General features: G+C 45.7%; 1 protein-coding gene across 1 annotated transcript; it reads right to left on the bottom strand.

The window, feature by feature from the left end:
* Nucleotides 1–169: 169 nt before the first annotated feature.
* On the bottom strand, nucleotides 170–26,315 carry PNPLA2 (patatin like phospholipase domain containing 2). The gene is made up of 9 exons (XM_048948560.1): nucleotides 25,981–26,315; nucleotides 13,245–13,477; nucleotides 13,012–13,077; nucleotides 9,091–9,300; nucleotides 8,163–8,223; nucleotides 7,082–7,255; nucleotides 6,529–6,661; nucleotides 5,740–5,862; nucleotides 170–5,020 (listed from the first exon to the last, which is right to left on the bottom strand). The coding sequence occupies exons 1-9, from the start codon at nucleotides 26,165–26,167 to the stop codon at nucleotides 4,756–4,758; spliced, it is 1,452 nt and encodes a 483-aa protein (XP_048804517.1). The 5' UTR covers nucleotides 26,168–26,315; the 3' UTR covers nucleotides 170–4,755.
* Between the last annotated feature and the right edge of the window lie 375 nt (nucleotides 26,316–26,690).

Consider the following 26,690-nt stretch of genomic DNA (forward strand, 5'->3'; position numbering starts at 1 on the left):
GATCATCTTAGTCCAACCCTTCCCCACCAAGCATTTACCAATGCTGACACGTATTTACCCTGAGAACAGTTCAAATGAGATGAGCAGAATAGAGCCCAGCAAACAAACCCATGGCATACAGCACAGTCAGAAATATTTACAGGACTTATATTTACCTTTACAGGACAAAACAGACAATCTGCCACAGCCAGGTGAGTACATTGAGAAAGTTTTTATTAGAAGATATATTTTTGCCAAAATAAATACTTTTTTTCTCCAGAAAACATTAGAAAAAGGAAACGGGAGGAAAAAAAGCATTGGTTTAATACTGTAATTTCAAAATTACCGAGAACGCTACTTGAATACTTTGCTATGTAAATAACATCACTTGCATATGCTATTGCTGGTCAAGTTGCTGCTCTGACATCAGTGATTACCACAGGATTTCCACACGCATTGGTGTGCCTCAGGGGCTTCTTAAATTCAGTGACAACAGCAGAGTCCTGGCTGAGTTTCTATCTCAGCCACACAGCAGGATGGATGCAGTTAGAGACCGTCCTGCAGATTGGGCGCAGAGAAGTGTCCCACAGGTGGGCAAGGGGAAAGGAGGAAGAGAAGGAACAAGTCCTGGTGCATTCAGAAAGGCAGACACATCAGGGACGTAGGGCAAACAGAACCCACTGTGAAGGCACAGGGTGAGTTTGGCACAAACTAACTGGCTGGTGTGGCGATCAACCAAGGTGGTCCATTCTCTCATCATTTTAAAGGGAAGACGAGAAAACTGCTGGAAAGAACTGTTGACAAGGCCCTCAAACTTCGGCAACATGCAGCACTGCCACCCACGCCTACTCTTTGTAGAAATGGACCCATAAGGAAAACAGACACAAATGCATGCAGAGAGCTTCAGGGTTTCTTCCGTAATTCCTTTGGAAGTGACAGCTCTTATGTCAAGAGAAGGAGTGAAAGCTTGGAAACTGGATTATTAGATTAGATTCTTAAAATGGACAAAAACAGTGGTAAGCATCTAAGAACCTGGGGGAACCCCAGAGCTGGCAGATGGCAACACCCTCTTATTCTCTAGTCTGAGTGCTGCATGTACACGGCTTCCCCCAGGAAGTCACGAGAAAGCATTTCCTAAGTCCTACTGACAGTCTGCAGAAGAATTTCCTCCTACCCCTTGAAAAACCAACCTGTGGAACTATTAACAGTAGGTCAGGCAGCAAACCGAATCCAAAACACCACACATGCGTGGGGGTTTACAGAGCATGCCATTGATACACACTGTTGTGCACAGCATTGAACCACGTGTTGTACAGGTTAGGGACCTGTTAAATGCACGAGAAGTTGATCGTTAGCTGTGTTAAAAGCAGCAAGTAGTATCCGTATCATAGGAAGAAGAAAAAGAAAATGGATTCCTGAATGCACAGATCTTTTAAGTGAAACAATAGAAACTGCAAGGGTTGAAACTCTTGCAAAATTCAAGTGAATATTATAAGGATTTCAGATGTGGGCTGCAAGATGAACTTTTGGTCCAGGATCCTGACTTCTCAAATACCACATACAAGAGAGCACAGGCCCTGGCCACTACCAGCAGGCTTCCCAACCACACATTCTCTCCTTCCAGCTTGCTGATGTGCAAAAAGATCTTCCTTATCTTTTTTGATCCTTTGCAGTCTGTGATGAACTTCAAGGAAATCATGAAACTCTTCCTAAGGAAGCAGAGGGCAGTGTGCGGTATTTATTTTTGACAGACCACTTTCTTTACCTGAGCTTGAATCTACAAAACCAACAAGCTGTCACACAACAGCCACTTGGGAATACAAGCAAAAAGAGGGTTAAGAGAGTGGTACTTTCCCAAGTATCCTTCCACACCCTGCAAATTAACGTAGGGAAAACAGGAGTTTCCTCCCGGAAGAGACAGGCCTTTACATTTAAACCCAGGCTTTGATTTGTGGTTAAAGTCAGCAGTGCATAAAAGTTTATTATATTAACATCTCAAAAAGGAGCTAACAGCAGATGGGGTGCAAGAGAATGAAATTCAGGCCTTTTACCATAGCAGTTACTCTGTTGAAATGTGTGGACCAGAATCAGCAAACCTTCTGGATCAGAGCACTTGAAGACAGTGGCACCAGCCCAGCTGGGTGTGATACACAAGAGGAAAGCAGGGGCTGAGGATGCCAAGCTGCAATTTCTTAGCATGTACTATTGCCCAAAGAATTTGGTTCAGTTTAGTGGTTTACATAAATCAGTCAGTGGTTTTACCAGTCCAGGAAGAAGGAAAAAATAAAAATAGTTGCAATCATTTTTCTCCACCCTTATGTTAACACAAATAGGCAAAGCCAAGAGGGCAGCAGCCTCTAAGCACGAGGTTTCCTCATCTGGCTTTACCCTTCTGGCTTTACTTTTGGATGCAATGCTTTAATTTCATGCCACTAAACAGCTACACATTCTCACCAATTGCTCCATGTACACTAGGGACAGGAGATGCACATTCAGCAAACAAGGAAGGTAGCCCAGAGCAGTGGAAAACAATAAGCACTCACACCATATCACAAACACCTTATCTCAAACATATCCTGCTGTCACAAACTGACAATAGTTGGCTGCTGGTTCACCTTCACTACATTTATGGCATTCAGCTTGTCCCACAGGCTTTAGAAAAAATAAAAATACAATATGCTTTATAATCTTATATTCCCAATCTGGTTTCAGAATCCTCTATATTCTTTTTCTCTTCCTCCCCACAGTGATTCCTCTACACCCTAGTTGCCTTAACTATGTGAAGCTTAAGAATAAATCTGACTGTAAGTGCAGGCCTACTTCATAAACTATGCAGGCCCTTGTTTTACACAAGATAAGCTACACTCAGGAAGGACTGTGGGCTGATATTTTCAGCCACAAGTTAGTATTTGTTCTGGTGTCTCTCAGACAGCATCAGCATCACAGCTGCCCACCGTCTTGCCTCCCAGACTGCAACAGCCACTGGTGAAGAAATGCTCTGGTGCTAATCAGTCTCTGCTACAAGTACTCAAACCTCTTCAGGGCACAGTTATGCTGGTGGGAGACAGCACCCACCACCTCACCCACACTGCCTGTGGAGATGTAACTAAGTAGAGTCACTACCTTCTCCACCTATTAAAGTTTCTGAGGATATTTTCACTTTTTAAACCAAAGGGAGAAAACAGAGCATTATAAATTACTGTTCCACATACAGACTATGTACCAGCTTTAGACAGCCTGTGCTGAAGCTCCCCAAAAGAGAGGGCATAAGTTTGCTTTGGCTAGTTGCATACTGTTTGCGCTAGGAGAGGTAGAAGATGCCTCACACAGCAAGATGTGCTGCAGAAAGAGATACCAGGAGCTGGCTTTGTGTCACAGTGCAAAGACTGAAGTACACGCAAACCCCACAGGAAGCCACATCTCATCCTGGGAAGAACAGAGAGCTTATGTCTCTGCACAGCAAATCACAAGTAGACTGCTACTGATAAGGCAGAACCCAGACCTGCTCCAGCTTTTTAAGGGACAAGACAAGCACGGTCAGTTCCAAGAAGACTGGCACATGCACCAGCACTGCTGATTTCACTTCCTCTTCTCGTGCTCCTGCTATAGACAGCTGCATAGCTGTACCAGTGAGCCACAACACAAGAGGCAAACCGTGAGGCTGATATAACTGCAAACCTGAATCTTTCTCATCCCAAATCCTCAAATAAAAGAGTTAAGTCCCTGCTTGACAGGAGGTGTCTTACGTGGCACCCACTCGGAATTTCCTTCCATTGCATGGTCCCTTAATGAGTGAAGCCCAACCCCTGCCAAAGGCAGCCACCTTCCCAGAACGTGCTGTGACACTCTACCACCAATCTCTCAAAGATAACATGACCCATACAATCTCACATTCCTATAAGCATTTCGCATTCCTTCCCCACTGTCAACTGATGAACTGATCCTGACGTAGTAGGGCTGAGCTTTTCCAGTCTGACCCCACACTAATTCCATTAGCAGTGACAAGAATGAGGCTTCAAACTCCTCAAAGAAAAAAACTCAGCCTAAGTTACTGCTTTAAAATAAGCTCAGTGACATTTAACACTCTAAGTTCAAGCTGCCAAAGTTCTATCAAAATGGAAATTACACAGAGAGAGTCCACAACAATATAAACTAGGATAAACACACTACTCTTCTACATTTCTGTGGCCCCAGTGCAGTCTGCAGTAGGGCCAGCTCTGGCTTCCAGTGGGGATGCAGTTAAGGGACAAAGACAATGAGCCGGTGTCAAAGAATAAAGTCAAAAGGAGATTTGGAACATTGGTTTGGCAAGAGACTACTTATCTTTCAGCAGCACAAAGACCTAAGGGATGTCAGATGACTTGAGAAAAAACAGATTAATGTGCTCTAAGAGCCAAAGGAAGCTAAAAGCTACGAGAACTTGAGAGCATCAGCTACATCCCGATTATTTGGCGGTGAAAAGCCAACGGCAATTCAAAGTGCATTATTTGGGATAGCCCAGCTGGGTTATCAACATCAGCATGGCTATGGGCCTTGGCCAAGCCTCAACACAAGTCTTGAGCAAGGGATCAGCCTCTGTGCCTCTGACACAGATTACTCATCCACAACCCAGCAGGCAATAAATGGCTACAGACAATTCCACCAGTCTCCATCCTGGGAAGTCCCCTTTGCAGCATATTCACGAGCACAGGGCAGCCTGCTGCCAAGGGATAAGACTGGTCTCACTCTTTATCTGTTTCCCTTCCCACCCATCCCCACCCCCTCCGCACAGCAGGCTCAGAAGAGTGGCAGGCACTCTTTTGCACAGTCCAAATGTGGAAGTTTCTTCTGAAATCCTTCCCAAGGGAAGAGGGATGCCTGCATGTCCACATTGATGCAGAGTAAGCCCATCACAAGCTGACGCTGGTACTCCTCCCACTTCAGCATGACATCAGACAGGGAACGGTTGCTTCTCATCCATATAGGCACTGCTTCACCACAAGGAGATCCTGGAGAAATTGGCAGGCTCTGGGGCCCACCAAGCTCAAGATGATAGTAAAGCCTGAAAGACAGACATGCAAAGAATTAGTATGTGGGACAGCTTGAGCAGGTCACCAGACCAGAGCTCCAGAACTGTAGAGACGTTTCCATTTCACCACTAACTGGCTGCATGGCCATAGTCCTTCACATCTCCAAATTATTCAGATCATGAGCTCTTGCAGGAAGAATCAGTCTCTTGTGCTAGTATCTGAATCATAGCTAGGACCCTCTGCCTACTACTGTAATATTTTCCTATTCTCACCCAAGTCTTGCCTCAGCCTTACAGTAGGGAATTCAGCTCAGAAAAGCTGGTGCCAAGGCACACACCCACACACAGATCCAAAGCACTCTGCCACATTTGGGAAATTCTCTGATATTTCTTGGCCACTCCAGTGCATCCCCACTCCAAACCAAGCTTAAATCCCGAGACAGAAAAAGTCATTTGAGCTCAGTTAACCCTTAGAAGGGATGTTTTGGGGACCCTGGACTGACAAACATCACAACTGTCTTCCACAAAAGGAAAGTAGAATAAGCTAGGATATTACAATTAGATATACATCTTCTATTGTTCTATTGTTCTACTAACAGCTTCATTATGAAGGTCCTGTAATGGGAAGAGAGAAGTAGACCATGTTCTGAGTCTACCAAACAGTTAAGGAGTGGACTCTATAGAAGTCAGAGGTAGAAAGGGAAATTGGGTGTTCCCCTACAGGACAGAGCTGTGGAGGAAAACAGCCATACCTGGCTGAAAGATGGCTGCCCAGTTTCTTCTTGGCTTTCTTCACAAGATAGTTGCAGATTTCAGTTATCTGCTCCCTCATCCATCTAATATCCTCAGGGATATCCGGAAGCCATTCCAGCAACCTGGAAAGAGACAGGAGACAAGTTGAACCATACAAAGGATAGGAGGAAACACAGTATTTCAGTGGCGGTTACTGTACAGGTCATTTACACTACCACCCTTAAAAGTAAATGGGAGAAGCTATGAAAGATGAGAATAGTGCAGGACTTAATCTTTACATCTGTGCCTTCCCTATTTTTCATTTGCTTTCAGCAACAGAGTATCTTCCCAACCTAAGTACATCAAAAACCATCTCCTTTCAGAAGCCTTCCACAGGATACTTTGTACTAAGAACACATCTGACAGACCTGCCTTCCCAGCTGCATAAGTGTAGAGTTGGAAGCAACAGGACTACTCCCCCCTCACTTCAGAAGTGTCACATCTCATGAGATTCTCATTTTCATCTCTGCTCCTCTAGTTAAGAAGCTTTTCTCCAGATTCTGAAATATATCATTTTCTAAGGCAAGTTCCAGCATGCAGCAATCTTACTTCAAGCTGGCAGTACTGGCTGCAGCTAAATTACACATGAAGGCAGGGATATTTTTGCATATGGTTGTTAAGTAGCATGAACTCCTTCCCCAGGAACTCTGGCACTCCAGTCATTACAAAGGATCCTGCTTCCACCAGCTACATTAAATATTCAGCTGCACTAGATAGAAAACAACCAGAGGAAACAGCTGAAGGCACACCTGACAGTGAAGGAAACAGCAGACTCCAGAGGCAGCAGGTAGGGGACCATCATGGCAGTGGCCACACGTACAGGCAGCGTGTTGCTAATACCAGTCAAGAAACCTCTTCTTTCAGCACAAGCCTCCAAAAGAGCTGAAGACAGAAAAGAACATGGCTGAATCTCTCTTGACAGGGACTACCCCTTTCCTGCAGTACCTCTTAAGTTACCCAGCCTGGTAGTCGCCCCTTCTCACCTTCTACTTTTTAAATGAAGTCTAGCTTAGGATAGCAATTCTGAGCACAGCTGAGGAACAACAACTTGTCGTTTTATTGAGCTCCTGAATGATACAAGCATCAAGATCCTATCCTTGCCTTATAGTGTAGAAGTGTCAAATGAGGCACCCTCTCCCAGTTCAGCCTCCACACCTTCGTATCCAAGCTCTTACTTTATCTAAGCACCAGCAGGTGTTCAATCCCCAGATACTAACAATCAAGACCCACATCCCAGCAGTCCTTTGATACAGACCACGCAGCACACGAAAACAGCAAAGGTTCTTTTCCTTTGGACCATACCTTGGTTCAGTTTGGGAGGCAAGTGTTCAAAGATGTGGTCTTCAACGACAGCAAGGGCGGTGTTGTTTTCCATCTGGTCCTCAGCTTCTTCTTCTTCCTCTTTCTTCTCTCCTGGAGGGGCTTCTATTGCAAGGAGAGGACCAGCAGGACTTGGACGATTAAGGTGAAGGAGACCTGAGAAGCAATAAAGATTATACAAGTTAGCTACTCTTTCTTGCCTGGCACTTAAAATATCACTCTTCACTTCACCCACCTCCCAAACAGATGGACATAACACCCTGTCTCTCATTTGTTTCAATGCTTACCACAGCGTGTAAGAAATCCGACTGCTTTAACATCATCATCCTTTTTCCTCCCTCCCAGAAATTCTTAGATTTCCCCTCCACGCACTGCAGAGGGCCGTTTCATAGGGTTTTGTTGCTACATACTTCATCAGCAATCAATTCACATTCCCCTTCCACCGCTTAATCCACAGAGCTGCATGACTGCTCTTACCCTAGTCAAGTACACACCACAAAGCAAACAAATGCGCTTGGTCTGCTAAATCGACACTAGGTGGCATCAAACACCCTCAGCCTGCAACAGCAATTCAAGGTAGGCAGGTAAGCCCAGGGGTGGAACGTCAGATTTGCAAAAGCGTCAAACTGCCATGCCCTGGGGGCTGCTGAGGGCATGGCAGCACTCTGCACTGCTCTGCCTCCTTAGGCTTACCCTAGCTGCACACAGAAGGGCATTGGCTTATCGGCTGACACTCCAAATGGCAATACACTCTGCTGGCATAACACTAGGAACACACTACATAACTTCAACACTCAGTCGTGCCCAAGCCACTGCTCTTTCCTCAACGTAGTCAGAGTCCTTCTGTATTGCAATGAAGAGGTATCTAGTCCATCTGTGTGTCCTAAAGAGCTAAAATATCCTTACAAGTGGAAATTCCACATTCAGATATCTGAATCATGCTCCTTGATCAGTTTTGTCCTTCCACCTTTGAAACCCACCACTAACTAACCTCAGGGCCAGGTCACAAAGCCTGGCACCCAAGAGACAATTCAGCACACCCCACAAACACTCGGTGCCTTACCATTCTTCTTCAGGAAGTGCAGTGCATCCCGATAGCCCTGCTTGCACATATCCCGCAGCACCTGTGGCAGAGGTAAGCAAAAGCAATTCATTTGGAGGCTGTTCAAGCTGGGCAGAGAAAGCACTCAGCTCAATGCTGACTTGAGAGAAATTGTCCTGCTTTGAGCATGAATAAGAGTTGTAACATGAAGGCTTTGGATATGAGCATCACTTGATAATTCAAGTTGGAATACTACCAAATACAACCTTGGAGTTGCGGCCACTTCATTTCCCCATCTAGAGCTGACACTGCTATAAGCAGCTGCCTGGAATTCAGTCCAACAAGTAGCCCAGAATACTTCCCTGCAGACACCAGGAAGTGTTGCTGTGCTCACACACAAAGCCAGCTAAGACTAGTGAAGAAGGAGCAAATAAAACTTGGGCAAGTGATTCAGGATGTGGGTGCCTGCTTACTGCGCCCAAATGCCAGGTCTAACGTTGCATTTGCTCAGAAGCAGAAGCACACAAAACTGTTAACAGTGCCACCTGCTTTTCTGGCTCTTTTTAGGAGAGACATTTTCTGGCTTTGAGCTGGTACCTGTAGCATGACCTCTTAAAAAAACCCTCATGAGCACGTTAGTTCTGAGAGCTGATAGATCCTTATTTAGAAGTGAGCCTGGCTTCCTGGCAAATGCCACTTCGAAGAGTCACATGGGGATCTTCTTGAACAGATTACAGATCTTAAAGTAGCAAAATTAAAGCAAGCCACTGATACAATTTTGTGCAGATATTCAAGGTTTGCCAAGTCACTGGATTACTAAATGTCAAGGCAAAGAAATAGATGGAAAAGAAAAAAAGAAAAGTGCCTGTGATCTTCTTCTGCTGAAGCACACATGACAGTTATTGTCTAACCATTTTCCCCCAAGTTCTGATACTGCCAAGAACCTCACCTGTGGCTCTGGAGGAAAGAGGGCCTTTGAGAGGCGGTAGAGGTTGCGAAGGTTGAACTGGATGCTTGTATTGGTGACTCTCAGCTCATGCATGTTTGTGGAACTGTCTCGTGGGCAGATATCACTCTCTCCTGAGAAAGGAGACACTGTGATTGTGTTCTTCAGCTCGTATCGTGGCAAGTTGTCAGAAATTCCTCCATCAACATATCTCTGAAATAAAGAGAAATTAAGCACTCTTTATTCTTGTAATGGATCAAGCTTTTCTGCTCTGTGTCCCCATTCACATCTGTGCCAAAAACTTTGGGAAAGAATGAATAGCATCCACAAAAACTGGGAGAGTTGGAAGTAGCGACAGCACACCTGTGTTGAGTATCATCTCCTTTAGCTATGTGACTTTCCTCCTAGGAAAGAGTGTTTTGACCACAAGCATTCAATGACAAAAGCACAATTCACTTGTGTGACTGCTGACTTATATTTGCCACAGGGTTTGAGTCACATTCATTCCAACAGTATGACACACCAACAACCACCTGCAATGCAAACTGATCTCAGCTGTCACACTGAGACAGCGAGACATTTTTACTTGCGTTCAAAACGAATGGCTCAAATACAGGTCCCCACTGTCACAGTTTGTTAACTAAGAAGGAAAACACTTTATTTGTTGCTAGGAGGCTAATCAAGCAGAATTCCAACACATGGGTACACGTTTATGGTCCGCTAGCTTTGGTGTGATAACAGAGTACAAGGGACTCAGGTTTTGCTCCTAACAGGAGTTCTTATCAGAGAACGTTCTGTACATACGTACTATAAACAGTTCCATTCCCCCTGTTGGAAGGACAAACCCAGCAGTATGTACTCCAAGTATTCTTTAATGTACCATAATTGCACAAGGAGCTGAGCAAGAGAATCCCTATCAGAGGGCTCTGGCAGAGCAAGCAATATGCAGAAGAAGGAGACACTGGTCAAGTTGAGAGAGCAGCAAGCTTGAGATCCTTGCAGAAACAAGACTTGAGCTCTTGTGTACCTCTGACAAAAATGAGAATGATTAGTTTTATAGAAGAGTTGATCTGTTTGCTGCCTAAAAATTCTTTCCTTTGGGTGGGTTCAGAAGTAAATCAGTGTGCATTAGCTACGAAGCCCCTGAAGCAGCAGCTGTAACACCTAGCTCTCCACTGGTTGGGCAGCTGAACAGGCAAAAGGCAAAGCTGACAGATGCTGATTCCCAGCAAATTAGGGAAATGCTGACCAGAAAAGGATGTGCTTTAATTCTACACCCTGCTTTGCCTCACCTATCAGGCAGCCTGACCACTGATACTAGTCTCTCACTGCACAGCCACAGAATCATGGAACAGTTTGGAAAAACTTAGGAAAACACTGTCTGCTTTGCCTAGAGAGTGCCTGCCACTTTCTCTGGAAGGCACACATGCTGACCTCTCCAGGTAAGCTGTAAGAGCCTGATGAACAGTTCATAGGCTCCTGGACTTCAAGCGTGCAAATGCAGCTCCCATCCAAGCAACAGGATCAGAGTGGACTACACAAAGGGCTTAAAGAGGGCAAACTAAACTGTGGGGCTACCTCTGTGTACAAGTTCAAGAGAAGTGGCTTGTAATTCCAGTTGTAGGCTACAGACCACAGTTAACTCATAGCATGGAGCATTTCATCCATGTCAGGCCTTGTTACCAAACACGGTATCAAGACAGACATGGGTAGTGGCTCCTGCGTTACCTGGGTTTGGAGAGTGAAGAAGGTAGAAGGACGAGATAGAACTCAAGGACACACACACCCTGCTGGAAACAGCAACTTTCACTCTGCCTAAAGAAGGCAGAGACGAATGTTTTGGCCAATGAGCTGAGACAAAGCTAGCCTGTGCTAAGGATGCAGAAACATAAGTTTTCCAGAGGGTGGCAGCAGAAGCTAACAGATGTCATTTGAAAGACGCCTACAATAAAGCTAGCAGCCAAACCCTGCATTGAGATCAAGGAACACACATTCAGACCCTGCCTTCTGGCCCATTCTGCAAGCAGCACTGTTTATGCTTCTTACTCAAGGTCAGCCAGTACTTCTTTGGATTTACCTGAACCTCCCACCAATCCAAGGCTGACCACTCCACAGTCTCTTGCAATGCCACGAGCAGCATCAGCGCCACTGGCTGCAGCCTCAACCTACTTGCAGGTGTAAGCAGCAACTCCTGGGGACAGCCCACAGTCTGAGATTATTCCTGAGGTCCCCAGCTCCACTCTCTTACTGAGTCCTCCCCATCCCTGGGACCTGCACTCAACAAGAACAACAGCTAGCTCTCTTCTACCCTTTTTAAGGGTTCATCTCACCCACATGCCACAGAAAGGTCATGGCTAGAGAGCATGTTTTCAGGTCAGTAACTGACACTTTAGTTCCTCAGTACTTAAGAACTCATTTCTCCTTCCCTCCCACCCACCTTCACCATCCCCTCCATAAGGAGGCTAGAATTACAAAAAGCAAATACTGGAAAAACAGGAGGGAAAAGAACAAATTTGATAAGGACACTGTAACTTTCACAGACATACTGCCTTGAAAACAGATACCTGTGAGTTGAGTTGGCCTGCCATTCTGTTTTGTGGTAAACAGAGTCATTGGTTGTGCTAGGAACCATGCAGTCTGATTTCAAAGCCTTTTCCCAAGTTCATACCCTATTTAATTTAGCCTTTCACCTCACCATACTGACTTTCAAAAATAGAAAGAGTCATTATTTTCTGGGGAAGAGGTAAAAATTAGTTTCCTCCTCTCATCCCACACCCATGCCCACCCTTCCCAGCCCCTGGCTTTCCTCAAGTGGAAAATTCATGAGAATTCACTGCCTGGTACACCAGAGCAGCTGCTAATTTCATAACCCGATTGCTGTACACTGTTTTGGAATTTTGTGATTTTTTCCTGAGCCAGGCTCACCTCAGTTAACACCAAAGAGGTCTTATGCAAGAGCCACTGCTACATTCCCACCAGCTGTAGGACAAAAATCCAGACTGTAGCTGTTGAGCAAATGCCAAACCAGCATGATCCTGTCATTTCTTTGAAGGGCTAGACACTGATCATTTATTCTAGATCATTTCTCTGCTCAACATGCTTGCACAATACAAAAACAGTCTAGTTGCATATTATGCAGGAGCAAAACCGACCTCACTTGTAGGACACCTAACAGATTTGATACCTTGTCAGACTGAGGCATCTTGATCAGCTCATTTTGTGGGAAGACACACAGATGTGAACAGCAGCTTTTTCTAAGCTTTCAACTGGTTAGATTGCAAATAAGCTGTCTTTTACAGTGCATTACCTCACACACCACATTGGCAGTCCAAGCTCAGCTAAGGCCCTTAGGCATTACTGCTATATACAAAGATTCTCCAGCCCCGTGCAGCTTTTGAGCATTTTCATTTCTAACATGAACACACAAAAGGGAGAAACTGCTCTGGATGCTTGCTTGAACAGGAAAATAAAAAGAGCACATGCAGATAAAACATTCTCAGAGGAAGGACGTGAGGAGCGCCACGGAAAAGAGGCCAGCTAACAGCACTAGTGAAAAATCTTCAAAGGACACCAGGCTTGTAGGAAAGGAACACATAGCTTCTACCATGGAAACAAGTTCTTTCCACATGAACAATGGGTCAGAGCCTCAGTGCTGGAGGGTTTCACCAAGAAGCCAGGGTAACTGTCCACTAAACCTACTAAATCAGCCAGCACTTCAGTTACATCAACCAGACTTCAGGACATTTTAGCCACCTGCAGGACCTGAAAACAAGGCATATCTTTCGCTAATATTGTTCATTTGGGAATTTCTCATGCTTCTTCAGGATAATTGCTGCTATGTAACAGGCAGTTGAATTGCCCAGAGTATTTGTTGTCTTATTTATTAGCACGTAATTTAATGAAGAAATATTTTAAGAGTCTTACCACTCCACGCAACGTTGGAGGTATCAGCCCACAGTAGACAGGGATAAAGGTGCTGCAGACACAGGCCTGAAGAAGAAAGAGATCCACATAAGAATGACATCAAAGCCTACTGAGTTAATCAGAGCTCCATATGGACACACGCTGAGAATTATACCACATTATGAAAGACATTTGGAGACAAACGCAAAACAAAACAGTCTGCAGTTCTTGCCCAGCAATAAGCTTCAAGTCACCTGAATCAGTTCCTCCTTGGAATGGAAGTCTGACAGTATGACATTTTCTCCATCAGACACTCGTGTGAGGGAAATACCCAGACGTCCTGCTGCCACCTCATGCCCATTCTCTGGCACAGTCTTGGACAGGCAGAGCCGAATGATCTTCACCAAGTTGAAAGAGGGGTGAAGTGGACCCAGGAACCTCTTTCGTGCTTCTTTAGACACTCGAATAATGCTGGCACCAGCCTCACCTGTAATGAGAAAAATTGCACTATGAAATGGTAGTAAAAAAAATCAGCCATTTTCACAAAATTAGATATAGAAAAATTTTGTACACAGCTTTGCTATGAAGTTTCTCCCTACTTGCTGATATAACTCAAGATAAGTGGCTACTACAGGCACAGTTACTGAGTCTCAGAAACTAGCTGTGTTGGCACTCACAAACTTGCACTGCAAACAGCTACCCTCCTCTCACATATGCTCTGTCAAGCCAAGGATGACATGCATCTGGATAAGGCCTCGTGCTTTCCTAGGAGGTCCTGTTTAAATGAACAACAGAGGGCTGGTGAAAAGATTAAAACAGAAAACGAGGTTACTTTGGTGCTTTGTTGCAATTGAGCTCATGGCTAAATGCACTCCAAAACATCCGCTTTTTTTTCTCCATGAGAAACACCATCTGCTGGCACTTTTGCTTATAGGCAGACTGGAATATCACTTCTTACCAAGTGATCCATCATCGCAGCTCTGCTGACAATGTCAATCACATCTCAGGTGAGCAAAATGGACGCTATGCTCCTTTAGGCAATCAGTGATTTAGAGAGGATTTGGTGCCCTGTCTCTTCTGTGCCCTATTTCACAGCACTAGAAACAGGCCCTGTGGGGAAGCAGGATTCACAAAGGCATGCCTGCTTTACACTTTCCCTCAGTGACCGAGCTGGGTTTACAGAAGAGAAAGCAGCTCATCTGCACAGCAGCAAAGGCAGCTGCTAAACCCATTATCTCACAGTCACTGGGAGTCCAGTCTGCCAAGAGGACCACAGCTCTGCAGTAGGAAAGAAGGCAAAGGACAAAACAAAACCACCAACCCAAGCCAAACCCTCCACACCCTGCACACTGCCCTTTGCACTCACAGTCAGATGCCTCCCCATGTATCTCCTAGTCACAATGGGGTACAAAGCATTCCTCTGAGTACAAGGCAATCACTGCACTCTCAGAGACATAGTTATTATATATTTGAGAAAATTATCGAGGGAAGAATCACAGAAACAGAAGGAAAACAGCCATGTTTTCACAAATCTTCCCTGCAATCGAACTGAGATCTGGTTTTTGGACAAAGATGAAAGTTGCTATCAGTTCAAGCCAACTTTATTGACTAGAGACTTCTCTGTTTTTCTGTCTTCCCTCCCCAGTCCTGCAACCACAGCCAAGTTAGACCCAGGTTAATAGAGATAAGGGAAACAACACCCTCAACTCTGTATTGACACATCTCATTCTTTTGCAATACACGTGTGCCAGCAACATGTTCTCCCTTAATGCAGCCCGGGAACGTGATTTTGTGCGTAGGAAAGCCAGCAACACCAGTAGCTCAAGCAAGTTCAGAATGAGACCCTTGGCCATGACCAGAAACTCTGGGGTCAGGATTTAGGTAATGTGAGGTAGCAACTTAGCAGAAAATCCAAGTTCCCTTCTTTGAAGCAATTTTTAGCACTATAATCCCAGTCTTCTGCTCTTTCCTAAAGTAACGTTTAGCAGCCTAATTCTGATCTTACTTACTCAATTAGCAGTAAGCCACTGAGCCCAGCCTGTTCCAGATAGTAGCTGCATGGTTCAAGTTTCTTCCCAACACTAAGTAAACTCATTTCTGTGGGGCTGGCTTACAAGCACTGTGACATTAGCACTACATCCCTACAATACTTATGCATCTTACCAGGGGAACAAATAACATGCAACAAAACCAGAAAGAATGAAAGAACACCAGTTTGGCACCTTGGCCACATGATCCTAGGAAACTCAGCTGCACTGGGAGGGTGACCGAGGAGCTGGTCCTTAAAGAAACATGCCTTCAGACTTAGAACCTGCCTGCAGAAAGATTTGACAGTGGTACTGAAAACAACCCCAATAAAATGGAGCTTATGACTAATATCTGAGCAAAAGCCTGAGCTGGAAGTTGCTGAAGAAAACTGTGAAGACCTAAATGCACCAGGAAACAGCCTGTCTCAACATCTGAGGAAGAACTTCAGTTGCAGCTATCTGCTCAACCATCATCACACAGCCAAGTGGTGTGGGAGGGACATGGGAAAACAGGACAGAATAAGAATTACTGCTAGTCAGCAGTTTCACTTGTTTAATATCTTGGGTATTGATGGGTGTTTTTTATGTGTACATATAAACAGATTGTAAGAAGCAGCTCCTCAGGTATTTCAGCTTAAGGGCAGCTGTGATCCCGTTGGACTTGTTAGCTCACTAACACCAAAACTGAATGACTGAATACAGAATAGCACAGAAGGCTGAGAGAGGTACAGGGTGATCCGCAGCACCACCAGTTTTCCTGGAAATGAGGTCAGCTGAGGGTTCAGCCAAGGAGTCGAGTTTATATAGCTAAATCTATGACAGATGAGAAGCCCTCTTGGAAACTAGTATGGGAGAAGAAAGAGGAGGTGAGAGCGTGAGCAGAATTCGAGCTGGTTTTCCTGGAACAACTTTTGTGGTAGGGATGGGATTAAAATAACCTGCAGAGGGAGAAGCAGCTGAATGAGAAGTAGCAGAGAAAGAAATCCTGCAGGGGTCAGCCACAAACTGTCTGCTCTTACCAGGATTAGCCCAGTGCTGATTCCAGTTCACAGAAAAAGTCTCTCACAGTTTTTGAAGGATCAAGTGATTCAGGATATAGAGACATGTGGAAAACCTCCACGAAATTTCTTTTCCCTTTTGGGGTACATTGTAAGGAACACCGACAATCTCTAAGAGTTCGTATTGATTGCAAGGAAAACATCCTTCTCCCATTCAACAATTTATCCAACATTTATCCTCACACAGATTTAGTAACCATTATTCCTCTTTAAAGAAATCTATAGAAGGAATCTTTTCAGCAGAAAAGACACATCCCTTCACACTCCTCCCTTCCTGCACTGCCATCCCAGCACACACTGCTAACCACAAGCCTGAATACAGCAGGGCCATCCTCCTGGTTGTGACAATGCATGGAAGCATCAGACAGCTCAGTTCTGAACCACCTGCTGGGGAAGGAAGGCCAGAGCATCTGCAAGTTCAGCCTGTGACCCTCCTGCAGTAACTAGAAAGAGCAAGATACAGCTACTCAAGCAAAAAGACTTGCAGGCAGTTGCTGGTTCACATTTTATTTTTAAGCTATGTCAAGAGTTTCACTCCAGCTTGTTGACCTGGCAAGATGAGTTCCCTTAAAGAACTGGCTCTCACTCCCAGACACACTCAACTCTAAAATGAACCAGGTTCAAAGCCTCCACTGCCTTGCATTCTTAGGTATGCCTGCTCACCTTCCACCCAGAGAGGTTAAATTACCCTTCTCTAACCTCAGAAGCATTCAGCAGAATGTACCATTTATCACTGTATACACAAACCCATCAGCCAAAGGAGAGTCTGCTACTCCTTTGCCCTGCAGGGAGAGAAGAGCTGAAGAGCAATCACTAAATGGATGTGATGCTGCAGGAAACACCATTAATTGGAACTATGAGATCTGAGGCAAAGTCTTCTTCAGCTCTGTGTGGCACATGTAGATGAAGGCTATTGCAAGAGTTAAACATCCCATGGAACCTCCCGTGGGATGCAGTGTGGGGTGTCAGTTGCTATGGGAGAAGGTGAGCAGAGAAGAGCCTCTTCTGACCTCTCCAGCAGCAGAGCTTTAGCACCAAGGGCACAGTGACGCTTGCCTGCTGACATGAGGTCACGCTGATATCCATTTTCCAGTCACCAAAAGGACAGATGACCCATGAAGTATTTCACGTGGAAAAAAAGAGCTTAAGAAAGAAACAAAAATAGGAGCAGAACAGGCTGAAGAGGCAGAGGGGCATTCTGGTCATTCCGACAAGCAGTTCCCTCTGGAAGGGCTCCACATCAGTACAAAGTTCATCCCCTGTGCCAGGGACATTCCTGCTCCCCAGCTAAAGCGGTGGTAAACAGGATGCAAGCTGAAAGTCTTTCAAACAGGGATGGAGAACAGAGAACAGCACGGCCAGGTGCAGGGTGGATACAGGGAATGCATCCTCATCCCTGTTGCTAGGTGGTACACACAGGGAAGTCACGGCCATGGTGTGCAGCACCAAAAGATTCTTGCTAAACCTGTGTTGTATCCAGAGCCAACGAGAACTCAGAAATCTTTCTACACAACAGCAAAGCACCACTCCTCTCTCCTCTGTCCTGTTTCCCAGCCTCCAGACTGGACAGACACTTAAAGCTCTGAAAGGAACTAGCAGAAAGTGCAGGTGCTAATGGCACTCCTGGAGAGCTCAATGGCCTGACCAAGGTATTTTGGCCACAAGATTTCCAGGACAGGAGCCAGCTGCTTTGTACCATAACAAGGGACCTCACTTTGGAGCTGCCTGCAGGGTGGTGTTGCACAGAGCCCATGTTCAGCTATCTGTCTAGAGTGAGGTTTGTGTGGTGCTTGGCCCACATGTTCTGTAGGAAAGCCCCAAAAATTCCAAGGAATTTTGTTCTCAACTTGGGTGGCAACTTCACATGACTGGAACTCTTGAGTTTCACACTGATAGACCCCTGCTTGGTCCCGAATTTAGGATTAAGAGTCAGAAGGAATTTACCAGCATGACTGCCCACAAGGCTAATTTAGTTTGGTTGCGTGTTCATTGCTGCTACTTCAGCTGTCCCAGCAACTCATCCTTGGAACAGCTAACAGCCAGCCTGTAGCCATGAGCACAGAATTCAGAACTGTCCTACGTTCATCCTGAGTACCAATCCCCAAGCTGCTCCAGCTCAATCTGTGCAGCTTCTGCCTCTTTGCTGAATACTGAGTGAGCAACAGATACTTTTCCTGCCCAGCCTCTCCCAGGAGATGATACAGTCCCAATTAAAACACAATCCTATCACCAGCCTAAAAACATTAAGCTGTAAGCAAGAGACATTGAACCAGAATTCTGCAAGTTGACCACTAGGAAATAATTAACTGAGACAATTTTATCAGATATTTCCTCTGAATGCCCATTTGCTCAGCAGAAGGAAGAGCAGATAGCAACACAGTGGTGATCTAAGGACAACTCCGGCTGAGCTTCATGCTTGTGCTGAAGCAAAATGGTTTCCACCCATTGCTCCAAGAGAACAAGAACCAGACAGACCTTCACACGGGCTGAAAGAAAGCCAACTTGGCTAGTCAGGTTCTCATTCAACACATCAGTAGTACTTGGAAGATGTCAGAGGGGGTAGGAGAAAGGAGGGGATGAAAAAGATAAATTAATGCCAACAGAAAATAAGAACAACACCTTAGGATCTGCCCCTGTGAGACATTTTCGGGTGATGTGCATCCTACAGCTGGAGACAGATTCTCAATTTCAGGCTGAAATCCTAGAAAAGCATTGGTGGCAGTGGGAACTATTCCTTACTTGCCAGAAGTTGCATCTATCCCACTAATTAACACAAAGTAAAACTGTCCTTTATTACAAACTTAAGGTTGGGAGAAGGCAGCTAGCACTGTAACCTTTACAGGCAGCAGTTCTTGTCACATCTGTGCACGTCCTCCTACAAGCTGATAATAATATTGAGAAACATCACGTACCAGAACAAGCTGTTCTTCTGGGACTTCCCTAATTTGTGTTGATCCGAGTTATATTTATGTTACTTACATTTAAGGTTCTCACTCATTCCTTCTGTTCTACTATTTTGCCATCAGATAAGCAGCAGCTCTGATGAGTTAGATCCAGGTAAGAGATACAAGAAGGAGATTTTGTTTTTGACAAGGCAGAGGCAGTAGACACAGCTGTGCCCACAACACATCCTTAGTCTGAGAGCAACCCTCTCATACAACTGGCTGTTCCCACTGGCAGGTTACCCTTCCTACTGGGGCTTTACTACAGAACTAAACAAGTGAACTCTTTTGCAAGTGAGATTCCTAAAATAACCTGGCCACAAATAATGCTCTCTCTCTTTGTTCAAGAGTAAGAGGCACCAATTCATGCCCATACTGGAGTAACTCCCAGGGATCCCTCTCAGACTGTGGAAGGAGCATTCTCACCTTACGAGTAGGGCAAGTGGAAACACACAGACAGCTTTTCAAGTAGAGCCAGCTCCTGCAGCCAGAGGCAGATGCTGAAGGAAGGGCTCATCCCACAATTTCTGGCCCAGATATTCAGAGCACAGCATTGCTAAACCTACAAGCAGCACCAAGGTGCAGCCTGCAGCAGAAGGGTTAAGTAAATCCAGGTCAACTGCAACTGCCTCAGATGCACAAGCCTCTCATTAACATATTTGTTCACTTCAAGTAAAACTTGGGGGAAAAAAAGCAGAGGGCTAGTCTGCATTTATCAAAATAAGCCCTGAACGAGTCCATTTTTTCCCTGTAAGAGGAATAGTTATTTTTTGTGCACCAGCTGATAGATAAACCAACACTACTGCCACACCCTGGATATGGGGTGCAGATTTTCATGTACACAGTCCTGCTGCACTGGCACTAATGTTGACACAGCAAAGTCTAACCAACTAGCAGACACCCTGCAAACCAAAGCCCATGTTGTTTCTGCAGGCACAGGACTGGAGCATTTGCCTTGGCAATGAAAAGCAGAAAACACTGCAGCTTCTATGGGAAACAATCAATAGAAAAGCCCAGAGGCAGCTCAGGCCAGGCAGACAGCCAGGATTTTTGACTGGCACAATCACAACAGAAATCACCACTAGCCTAATTTATTCCACTGTAATTCTCTAATACAAGGATTAACATTGCATTTCTGCTCAGTGCTTTAGGGAGAAAATAAATGGTATAATAGCACATGAAAGGGAAAAGTTGCTCGGGACCATAGGCAAGCTGAACTCAAAGTCCTATACTTCTCCATCCTTCAGTCCTTGCCAGTGTTTGAGTACAACTTAATCTGCACGTAGTGACAGGAGATTCCCACTATTTGCTATGAGCCAGAGCAACGCTGGGCTTTGGGTTACTTGCTTTTGAAAAGTACTCAACAAGAAAAAGCTAGTGAAGGAGATCACATGAAGGGAGGGGGGGAAAACCGGACCCAAACTCAGGCCATTTCACACTCACACAGCACTCGCCCTCTGCCCTATACAGAGGCAAAAGTGGAACATCTTGCTTTATTTATCCTCGTGAAAACTACTACCACAAAGCCTCCAGCGGTTGTTACTCTGAACAGGAATTGGTGCAGAAGGAGCAACTATCACTTACAAGCACAACTTTATACACTATGCTCACTTTCCAGGGTCTGATGGCAGATCAGCAACACAGACCTCAGGATATAGTGCACCATTTCCACTTGACAGTGGAAGTACCACTGGAAGTAAGATGCTTTGGAAGGGAAGAGAGCACTGCTACATGACAGTAGAGAAGCCTCTTGGCTTTTCCTGCTGACAAATGCCAGCAAGGTTCAGCTAGCTTGCCTTGCCAAATACCCGCACCACAGATCCATTAAGACCAAAAGCAGAGGGAAGAGTCTTCATTTCTATTTTCAGAGCCTGAAGAATTAGCTTTCACTCTAGCTTTGCTTGACTTTACCATGCACTAACAACTACCCTCAGCTGGCTCACCAACACCAAAGCACTGCACATCACCACCTAGGTCTATATACAGCTTTTGGAGGTTTTCAGTCTAACCCCAACTGAATGCACTCCTGCACGCAGGATCAAGGGCAGCCTTACTCCCTTCTCCCTATCTTTTCTCACTGTGCGCTTGTGTGGCTGCTAAAGCACTGTCAAGCCCTGGCAGAAAATGAGAAATGGCTCTGAAGTCCACTCCTGGCTCTGAGCCTGCTGCTCCACCTCACGCCAAGTACCTCCCCACGCACCTCCATGCAGGCTGCTCACTGTGCCCGCTTTGCCCTTCCATCTCACACAGACCTGTTTGGTGTCACTTTACAGCCCTGAATTTTTCCCCGTAGTAACAATGAGTGGAGCAGGTTACAAGCAAGAGAACAAAAAACCTTGCTCCAAAGCAGTCTTCAAGAAGGGATCTTGTTCTTATGAAGGTTACTGAGGAAGCAATGACAGGCAGACCACAAGGCAGGCTGCATTCCATGACAAGAATGTCTGGGGATTTACATACCTTTCATCCACAGATGTCAGCAGCAGTACCCCCAGCAACATCAAGATGACTCAGGTTGTGAGCAGGACAGGAATCAACTACAGAAGGTTGCACAGACCCTTCTAAGAGATGGGACCCTGCACAAATCTTCCTGCAAGGCTGAGAGTACGGAAGCAAGGAAGGCAGCAAGACAGATGTAGCAACATCCACCAGAAGCTCACATACACCAAACATCTCTATGTGCAGAAGCCAGTTTGCTTCCATCGATAAGTTTTTAACCAATCCCACTATATAACACCACTAGGCTAGTTAAGATACAGCTCCCCCGTGCTCTGCAACAGGGCTCTAACTTTCACCATGCATGACATAACTTGGACAGGACGAATCCACACACACCCTGCCGAATTATACACCAAAATAACTTTCTCACCAGGCCCAGCCCTGAATCAGCAGCATTCAAATAAGCCATCAAGAGCAAGTCTTATAATTAACATATGCTATGGGATCCTTGATCACCAGCTGCCACCTCTGTCTCAGGATTGTAAACTAGATAATCCCCAGGAGTAGAAGTACACAGACATTGCCAGAGCCTCCAGTGTGAAAGTGGTACTAAATCCTTTAAATGCTAAGGCTTCCAAAACCTATCGGTCCACTCAAAGAACCTGCAGCGTATCAAGAGGAAGAGGATTATTACAGGAACACACAGCAGAAAGAAAGAGACAGATCATTAGAATTGGGCAACAGAAGCATGTGCAGAAGCACAGAGGATTCACTTGGAAAGTACTGGCCAGTTAACAACCCAGCCAGCAGAGCTTGGCTGAATGAAATTACCATTTCCCCAGCCCTTGCGTTGTCATTCTCAAGTACTGAACAAAGCAAGTGCAGCCAAATTAAGAAAAAAAAAATTATCCCCAGCCATGCTGGTGAATACTTCACCCCCACTTCATGGAGGGTCCAGCTGTGGAGAATTAGCTCTGTATCTCCGTGCATGCATCTCTTCTTCAACTGACTGCGCTGGGGCTGCTGAGCTCAGTAGAACTTTCTTCCCAGCTAAGGCCATTGCAGGAGATACAGGAAGGGACTTGTGTTTTGACTCCCACACACTATGGAGGTCTCCCTCACACACCTAGGAAGATCTACAGATCCCTCCCCACAGTCACACTAAGCAGCATCAAACATGCTTCCCCCAAAATAGACTTCACGATTCATGCTCTAGCCAGCATACACTGGCATTACTCTGAGGACTCATTAGAAACTAAGCTGATTTATTCCCTTCAATCTGGGATTTGATGTTAGACTCCACACACAGAAAATAACCTCTGTGATCAGCTTTTAAGGCTTTGCGTGCACAAGAAATAATTTCAGAATGAAAGATGTTGTTACTGTTCATTGATAGCAGCACAATTCAATTTTGAAAGGTAACTGAAAGGGTTACTGTCCTCATCCTTCCTCCATTACTCAATAGAAAGAGTTCCTACAGTTCAGCAGTATAGTTTCCTGGTGGTCATATGATGACAGGTGACAAGCAAGCCTGACTATCAAATAACTGTTACTTTACCAGGGGACAAGGTTGGTCCTGACTGAGATACTAAGAAAACAAACAAAAACAGGAGTTTGTAAACAACTTATGGAAAGCTTTTCAAGAGTATTTCAAACAATGCTTCTCTACCTAGCAGATGTATGCTCCTTTCTGTACCAGAAGCATCTCCTCGGCTTGCTTTACTATTTTTGCTGACACTGATGGCTGATTCACACTTCAGGACTAACTCCCACAGATGGGGGCTTGACAGGCAGCTTTGCCTCTGACAGCAGAATCCACCTCTCCTCCCACAGTAGAGGCATAATTCAGCAGTCCCCCCCACTCTCAGAAGAGAGCAGTACAGGACAATACTCACGTGCTGCACAGACAGCAGAGATGCTGTTGGTTAACTATGAGTCACAAGCATCACAAGCACAGTCCAGGGCCCAAGCATCAGCTCAAAAACAGCTTTTCAGTGATTACAGGTTTGCATCCCATAATTCATACCGGGCATTATGCCTCCAAAGCAAGCACACCAAATCCCATGCAGCTCAATGAAATGAGATCATTCCAGGCCCTTAACAAAAATATACCTCCCTACTCTCATATGAAAGATTTTGGAACCCAACATTAAGTGTATTTTAGCATTACTAGTGACTGGAAAAGGACAGTCTTGTCACATCACATGAGACAGCTCTACTCACCCAGGCCCCCCAACTTCAGAATTTAGTCTTGAGGGTAAGCCCCAGGCAAAAAGTTTGTGAAAAGCTACAGGATATGAGGTAGGCATAAGGAGGAGACCATAAAGCCAACAGGAAAGGAATTCTCACTTGCTTGGCACACAGAGGCTCACTTCTTAGTGCGCTGGGTTCCAACAAGCCCAGAGGAAGCAGGCTTGACAGAAGCCCAGATAAGCCCCTGGGCTAAAAAACCAACATGTTTATACATGGGAGACTGCCGAATGAACTCCAGCATCCACACAGATTATTCTAGTGGAGAAAACAATGCATTTTCCTGCCACTGAAAACAATAATAGCAAAGGTGAAGAGAACACTTCAAACACAGGTCAGCACCATTGTCATAGCCCTGAAGAATTAATACAAGTCCCCCACAATTAATAGTAAAGTACTCAACATGAGCAAGGTGAGGTCATAACAGACTATTAGTATCTCCTAGTCTCTTATTTCAAAATAAGGTCCTCTGCCTAGCTAATATTCATGTCCAATATTTCCTGACTTGCTGTACTCAAATGTGCCTTCAAAGTCTACGCTGAGCAATCAAGGCTGCAGAATATTTGGCAAGGGCATTCACTTCAGTGTTTGTCCACAGCAGAGCCTTACTGCCACATGCAAACAACAGCAGAGTGCTCCCAGTTCAGGGTGAAATCAGAATCAGCTCAGAGGCAAGCTGGACTGGCACAGAGACCAGAAAAGAAAGACTGGATAAGAAACAAAATGGGATCATAGTCTATGAATAGACCCTGAAGTCCAGGGCAGTTTCTGTTTTCTCTGGCTAGGGTCTCAAATGATGGAAACTAGAAAAAATGCTAAAGGAAGAACTTTTTCCACTCCTCCTCTGAAAGTATTTCTTTGCATTAAGATCACAACCAAGTACAGATAGAGAAAAGCACCAACCTTTACGTACACACAGCCAAATAAGCAAGACTGCTGCTTGCCATCCATTCAGAGATAATATTTAGTGCTCCAATTCAATAGACAGCACATTAGGCAGAGCAAAGCAGGATTTACCACGAGCTTTAAAAAGCCCACAGGCTTTTTAAAAAGCCCACAGGTCCACTCAGAACCCTCCAACAGAGGAAGAACTGCTCTCCTAGAAAGGTTTGCAGCTGTACCTCCTTTTCTCCCTCTGACCTCTTCTTCCCTATGAGCTCACCCCAACCTCTGGACCTTAGCCTGTAATCTGTACTGTCAGAATGGCTTATAAAAGAAACAAAGTGCAGCAACACCAGACCCCAATTGGGCACCCATCATCTGCTTTTACTTTCAGAAGTCACCTGTTCTTTATGTAAGACACATGCCAGCCACAGGCCGAGCTAAAAAAAAAAATAGAAATAAAATGCCCAAGAGCATTCAAACTTGAAACATAATTTGAGTAGCCAAAATCCATGCCTTCACTGGCTTTAAACAACATTTTTGCAGTGAGGGGAGCAGTAAACGTTACCTAAAAATGGCCCCTTATTCAATCCCCTTTTTCGTGCCTCTCCTTACACCTCAAAGGGAACAAGACAGGTAACTGGGTGTTGCCCTCTGTGAAGTTGTGGATGCTCTAGATATATAAATAGCAAAAACAAGGTAGACAAGATAAGAGACTTGCTCAGCCCTGTAATGGTGTCTGAGCCAAAGGGTTCGGGCAATGCCTTCAGCCTGTCTCATGTTGGTGCCACACCTCTGCCAGTACAACACCAGGCCCTCCCAGCTCAGCAGCAGGCTGTGCAGTCAGCTCACCGCTACAAGCAGCAGCTAGCAGAGTAACCAAATGCCAGCAGCTAGCATCAAAAGGACCCCAACAGAAGGGGTTAGAGGATGCCCATCTCCTCACCCCTGGGAAACCCTGACATCGGAGCGCAACAGCCTTAAAAACGCCAGGCTGAACTCTGAGCTGAGAGCTTCCTCCCAGTATGCTCCAGGAGCAACAGCCACACTCCATTGGTCGCTGCTGTAAACATAACGTTAAGGAGGAAAAAGTTCAAGCCTCACCACACAGAAGCAGGTAACTTTGAGCTGCACGAAGGTGATGTTTTAGAACCTGTCCCCGAGGAACAAGGAGTGCCCTGGACAGATCACAGATGAGTTCAAGCAACCAACAGCTCTGGTTTCACTCAGCTCACACTTGTTTCAGTTGTTTCTCTACTAAGCGCAAGAGTAAACAGATTCAAGACGCTTTTCTGCAATTCCTGTTCTCACAATAAACAGGAAAAGCTCCAAGCGCAGCAAACCCTATTGCGCCTTGACACCACCCGCCCCCCCCCCGGTTCAACGAGCGCTTACCGAGGCAGGCGCCGGTGACGAGGGCGGTGGCGGTGAGCGCGCCGGCCGAAGCCCCGTACACCTTCCGGGCGTTGGCGACGAGGAAAGGGGCATGCTCCTGGAGGCAGCTGGCCACGCCGATGTGGTAGACCCCCAGGAAGCCGCAGCCGGCGAAAGAGATGTTCCAAGCCGAGTCCAAAGGGAACATGGCCTACGCAAAGGCGGGGGAAGCCGAAGGGCACCGCTCACATCCCACCGCCCGTCAGCGGGCGGGCCGGAGGACAACAGGAACCGCGAGCAGCTAAACGGACGGAGCTGCCGGCAGCCACTCCGCTGCCGCGCTTATATGGGGCGGTCCGGCACGGCGCCCCGCCTCCAGACTGTGGAGGGGCAGAGCTGAGGGGCGGTGATACCGCCGCCCCTCTGCTCTACTTCGTAGGCACAGGCCTCCCTCCGGAGAAGCTCGTTCCCGAGTAGTGAAAATGGCACGAGTGGTGTTCATAAGGAATAGTTTTCAGCCAGATCTGAGTAGAGATGGAGCGTTTATCTATCGGTGACAAAGCTCGCGTGTGCCAATGTCAAGCCTGTGACTAAATCACTCTCTCCTATCAATCTAGTAATCATCGGTTAGCAGTGTAATCACAATCATGTCCTTTCCCCTCAGTACCTTTGCAAAGGCGAAAAGCAAAACCACATCCAAGAACCACTACTTTCTGGAGTGATCTGAAGTG

The sequence above is a fragment of the Lagopus muta genome, chromosome 6 (assembly GCF_023343835.1).
Source record: "Lagopus muta isolate bLagMut1 chromosome 6, bLagMut1 primary, whole genome shotgun sequence".
Lineage (NCBI taxonomy): Eukaryota > Metazoa > Chordata > Aves > Galliformes > Phasianidae > Lagopus > Lagopus muta.